The sequence below is a fragment of the Asparagus officinalis genome, chromosome 7, assembly GCF_001876935.1.
Source record: "Asparagus officinalis chromosome 7, Aspof.V1, whole genome shotgun sequence".
NCBI classification, from domain to species: domain Eukaryota; kingdom Viridiplantae; phylum Streptophyta; class Magnoliopsida; order Asparagales; family Asparagaceae; genus Asparagus; species Asparagus officinalis.
This window is the reverse complement of record NC_033800.1, coordinates 129977177-129982870: the sequence shown is the minus strand read 5'-3', so window position 1 is coordinate 129982870 and position 5694 is coordinate 129977177. Positions and strand designations below refer to the sequence as shown.

The following is a 5694-nucleotide window of genomic DNA, read 5'->3' as shown; positions in this document are numbered from 1 at the left end:
ATGAGAGTTTTACACCAGTTAGGATAGATCAAGAGAGGACTTATCTTCGGTCATTATTAGCGGGATATCGATCACAGTCACACCTAGGCTCATTGAGAAGAGTCTGGGACTCCCCAGACCACCTAGAGTTTGTTCATATTTCTTTCGAGTTTCTGCTGAGTAAGGGATAAGACCTCTGATGCATACAACTAGATGATGGAGTATCTATTTCTGTTGGTACCTATGGTTGGGGTCCTACACTCAGGCATGTTTAAGAAAGAGTTCATTCTCATGAACCTCTTTCTTAAATTTGACTTATACCCAAGCTCCTCATACTCAGTGATCACCACCCAAGACCTTGTTCTACTTTATTGGATCGCTACATTTCAATGTGGCTGATTTGATCTTTAGAATGATAGTGTATACTGCGACCAACGTCAGAGAGTATCTTAGCTAGCAGTATATGCAGAAGGTCCAGCTGATTTACCAATTTCTTATTGCTCGAATTTGTGAGTCACTTGGTGCACCAGTTTATTCTACTGATAGACTTGAGGCATGCTTAAGAAAGAGTTCATTCTCATGAACCACTTTCTTAAATTTGACTTATACCCGAGCTCCTCATACTCTGGAAGTTCTTCCAAGCAGAGCCGCAGAAGTCTCTTTGATGGCGTTTCATAGTGGCAATTCTATGACAGAAAAGAATACGACAAAGCTTAATATTCAACCACCAAATTTGTGAAAGGCAGGGTAAATTTGTATTTGAAACCCTCAATAATCATGTATAGTCTAATATATATTCGGATAATTGTTCTGTACACAAGACCAAAAGAAAAAGGTCACCTGTACCTCTGTAATTTTCTAAAAACTTCCAGGTTCACTCTCATCATATCATATCATATCACGGTATCTTAATCTATTCATCTAAAATCCAAGCAAATTGCTTGTAAAGTTCAGTAGCGGCTCCAAAGCACTAGGAGCAAACTTCCTAGCAAACAGAAAACAAACTGATGAGGGCTGCCCATTATACAAACAACTCTGGCCTTCAATAATCCTCTTCAAAAACTCTTCATTAACATCTCCTCTCCCAAAAGTTGCAGGATGAGCTCCACCTCTCGACCAATCAACCCAGGTCACAGTCCTATTTGAAATAAGCCTCGGCGTCTCAATAGCTAACATAGTAGGAAAATAATGCTCATCCACGTAACAAGCAGGCTTGCAGAAATCCTTGAACTTGGGATAGTATTTCGTATCTGCTACTAATCTGGCTGCGAGTTTTCTGTCAACTTCGAACCACTGAGCTCCTTTTCTCCACTGAGATACTGTGATTTCTGGAGCCATTTTGGGATTGTAGCGGCCTCTACCAAGAGAGCTTGGGTCGTCGAAAGAGTTCACGAAGCTGTGGTTGGATTTTGTGAGGTAACTGTAGATGATTGTGAAGTTTTTGAGAGGGATGCAGGATTCTGAGAGGAGAACGAATCGTTCGTTGGAGAGATCGAGGAGTGCATTTGCGAGGAGTCTTCTTTCAGCGTCGATCATGTTAATCTTTCCCCATTCTGCCACCTGTGGATGTAAAAGCTGTGAGTTGTTTAGATTGTTGAAAGAAAGAAAAGCTGATAATAACTGCCATTACCTACAACCCATATATTAGCTCTCATCACTCTTTGAGTTTTGGCATTTTGAAAAGAATAAATTGTGTATAAGCCCCCCGTCCCTCTGGAATCCAGTGATGATAGGTGATTAGGCGGTAATAAACCAGTCAAGGGATATTAAGTGCTACCCAATGTATGGTTGAGGGGAGTTAATTATCTGCAATTTACCCTATTTACTTAACTCTCTGCAAATAGTCTTTCTTTAAAATATTCTTTCACATTTAACCATTTTACTGCTATTCATCCAATTCATCGTGATTTTGTCTTTGCAAACAAAATTTAACAAGATTAAAAAAAAATCCTATATGAGGAAACTTTTACGACATCGCACCAGTCAAAATCTGATTTTTTTCTTCTCAGCCAGATATCCTATGGAACTGATACATAAGCTCAATGACCATTCCAAAGAGCAGTCACAACAGCTGATAAAAGACTTATACTGACTAATCCAAATCATGCAAGTTCCTAATTTGGCTAGAGTACAAATCTGTTATTAGAACAGCTACCTGTTTCTCTCTTAAGAGGCTCTCGATCTAATAGTCTCTCTAACAACTCCCACATTGATTTCCAATTTATTAATTTCCTGATCTTAATTTTCTTCACTTTTTCAATGGCGATTTGTAGTTTTTAAGGAAACATATCCAGTCCTCATACCCACACTATGAATCTGGTAATCTTAATCTGATAAATGTCTGAAGAAACTGATTGTGTTGCAAACAAGTAGATCCTCTTTTATGACCGTGCAACAACCTTGAAAAATATCAGCGCTTCAAATTTCGCAATGACATAAATCTTTCATCCTGACTAACAAAATCTAAAAATATTCCAAAAGCAAGGGACAAATGACTCGTATCATGATGATAATCTACAAATTGTAAGCTCGTGATATAAGTCCACCAAAAGAGCAAGAAATCTTCAATTAATTTGTTAAATTAATTTACTTTGTGAATGCAAATAAAGAAGAGGGGGAATAGGGGAAAACAAGAAGAGCCTTATTCGAACATCTCAGGTTGCAGTAAAATGCTAGTTCGAGTTTTAGAAATCATATCGGTTTTAACTTGACACTTTTTGCTTTGTGAATGTAAATAAAGCACCAACATAAAGATAGATAGGGTTAATCGCGGATAGACAACTTGTACTATAACCAAATTAAACCTACTACCTCTGTAGTTCTATTGTTGCGGATAGACATCCTGAGTGAACTTTTGTGGCCCTTTTCAGGGGGTCTCTGTCTGCAACAATGCATTTTCACTCAGGGGGTCTATCTACCACAATAAAACTCATCGAAATTCAAAGGAACTAAAACAAAGGTACAATCAAATTAACAATGATATCTGCAATCCACAAAAGAATACGTATGACGTAGATGTGATGTAAAAGTCTGATGTTTAAGGAAATTCTCCCTAAATACCATAGAGAATGGAAATCTACCTAAGCTACCTTAGTATCCAATTTTTATACATAACACGTCAAATCAAACTAAAATCAGCAGAATTGCATTCTTCGAGTAAGGTCGTGTATGTGCTCATGTTACGTGATGAGGGAATGGTACTTAAATTGTTTGATAATAATTTTGTATCAATACATCAAGTAAATTACTGATTTTTTTTTTTTTTTGTGCCAACATAATCTGTAGCAATACCTGGCTTGGAATCTGCCTCTGATAAAACACCGAATCCGATGCAAACTCTGGCCTATAACCAGGTAAGGAATGCACATAGATCGAATAATGCTCTTCATGGCCTTGGAAGAACTTCTCCCACAGCGGCGACAATGGCAAAGGCCCTCTCGTCAAGAACATAAACGCAACCTTAGGAACTCTCTTGTACGGATACTTCTCCAATAGGGGAACAAGTGAAGCTCTCCAAAAGAGCTCTTCATCACTCATATTATGCATCAAACTCAGAGGAGCTTTAATCCATTGTTTGAGCTCATTCTCCTCTTCAGCGCAAGGATGAACAATACTCACTTTAGGTTGCAAGATTGCGCTTCTAACATCAAAATAACGAGTAGCGTACATGCTAAGAACCAAAACTCCAAAAGCCAGAGTCAAGAAAAGGAGAAAAATCTTGATTGTTCTGATCGGTAAAGGCTTAGATTGGGTTCTCAGGAATGAGTCTTTTCCATCTTCAAGCGGTAAAAACCTAGGCAACATCTTGGGAAAGATGAGATTTTGCGATACGGGTTTTGTTATCCAGAGGGGTTTAAGCTATAAAGTTGGAGCTTTTTATGAACAAAAGCAGAGAGTGAACTCAATTCAGAGAGAGAGGAAACAGGGAACAGTGAAAAAGATGGAATCTTTCTTTACTTTTAGAGAGAGCTCTCTGATTGGGGAATTTCGGATCACTGATATCTTCTTCTTCCGCTGACTAATAAAAGAAGAAGTGAAGGTGCAGGAAAATCTCTCTTCAAATTGTCAGCGAGAGGAGTGTTTGCTAAATACAAATAACAAAAAGATTTTTGGCTTATTAGATCACCGGACCTTCTCATGTAGTATATTTATACCCTCAAATTTCCTATTTAGACTAGGATTTACTCTTGGATTTCCATTAAGATTTGGATTTAAATTTATGACATTGTTGGGTTTAGGAGTAGTATTCAGACTTAAAATTCCAAGGTGTTATTAGTTAAATAGAAATTGAGTTTTAAAATCCAAATTCTAATTTGCCTTATACATTCTAGAAAAAGGCCAATTAAAAATCGGTGGATTGTGATATCACTCCTATGATTTTATCTCTTCGCTTCGTCTTTAATGATTTCACATTTTAAACACTTTCCATTCTTTATCTGTCATCCTTTTCACTTAGGGGGTGTTTGGTTCAATTTCTAGAAATTATAGGGAATGTTTTCCACCTAAAATATGATTTTCTTGTATTTCTTAAAAAAATTATAGGAAAAGTTTTGAGAAATCAAAAAGTACCAATTTTCTTATTTTTTGTACTTTGGTTGTTTGGTTCAAACCAAGAAAATAGCTCATAACTTTATAGAAAAGAACAAGATTTGGTAGGGTTTTAATTAAATATGGTATGTGTCAGATTTCTGGTGATTTCCTCTCATTTTGAGAGAAAATTGCTTTTTGTAAAATTTGGTAGGTTTTGATATTTTATAGAAAATATTTCTGTAAATTTTTTGTTGAACCAAACACAATTTACAGAAATCTCTGGAAAACTTTTAATTACAAATTTACCATTGTTAGATATTTTGAGAAAAGTTTTCTCAAAAAATGTGCAACCAAACAGCCCCTTATTTAACATCTATAATTTTAATTTTCTACCCATATTTATAATCCAAAATCTAACACAATAAATATTTAACATATATATGTTAAATTTTAAATATATTCAAATTAAATTTTTTTTTTCATATGACTAAATTATTTAGCATATTTAATTAACATTGAATATGATTAATTTTTAATATTAAAAATATTTATTTTTGGCATGTCTTAAAAATTATAAAAATAATATTTTTAATATTACAAATTATGAATATATAATATTCAATATTAAAAACTAATATGTATGAAATATAAATAAGTAAATATTAACTATATTTAAAATTTAAAATTTCTGTATATTCATAATAAAATATTAAATACCACTCATCTAAATATTTTATATTTAATGTTTGATATATTATTTTATAGTATATTTACTATTTAAATATTTAAATATACAGATATAGTAATAATAATTTAATGTTTGTTTTGTAATTTATAAAAAAAATATTAATTAAATAATAGTTGTATTTGTTGATAGTTATTATTTAACATAATAATCTAATGCCATAGTCCTAATTCAAATAGTCTATGAATCTAAACTTTACTCCGACCTATCTTTAGTTCGAAATCTAACCCAAAATTTTAAAAACCCCATAAAAAATTCAGGGCTCTAGTAAGAAAATTCTAGTCCAAATCCAAATCATAGAGTATAGAATTTTTGAGAATTGTTCTAGTCCTAAGAAAAAATCCCAAACGAATAACAGACCTTTATGAGATTTGGTAGTGTAATTTAGTAAAACAAAATTTGTTAAGGTCCAGTGTGATAAAAACCCAAACAAAACCGAA

At 33.9% G+C, this 5694-nt stretch overlaps 1 protein-coding gene across 2 annotated transcripts; it reads right to left on the bottom strand.

The window, feature by feature from the left end:
- Nucleotides 762-4078, bottom strand: LOC109849058. Of its 2 annotated transcripts, none has more exons than XM_020418830.1 (2): nucleotides 3271-4078; nucleotides 762-1554 (listed from the first exon to the last, which is right to left on the bottom strand). In XM_020418830.1, the coding sequence occupies exons 1-2, from the start codon at nucleotides 3781-3783 to the stop codon at nucleotides 901-903; spliced, it is 1167 nt and encodes a 388-aa protein (XP_020274419.1). In that variant the 5' UTR covers nucleotides 3784-4078; the 3' UTR covers nucleotides 762-900. The 2 variants fall into 2 exon arrangements, with proteins under 2 accessions (XP_020274419.1, XP_020274420.1); XM_020418831.1 differs by having other exon boundaries at nucleotides 762-1539.

Coding starts and splice junctions, on each gene's coding strand:
- LOC109849058 (XM_020418830.1), bottom strand. CDS start 3,783: ATGTTGCCTAGGTTTTTACCGCTTGAAGATGGAAAAGACTCATTCCTG. Junction 1,555..3,270: donor AGAGGCAGATTCCAAGCCAG/GTATTGCTACAG, acceptor AACAACTCACAG/CTTTTACATCCACAGGTGGC.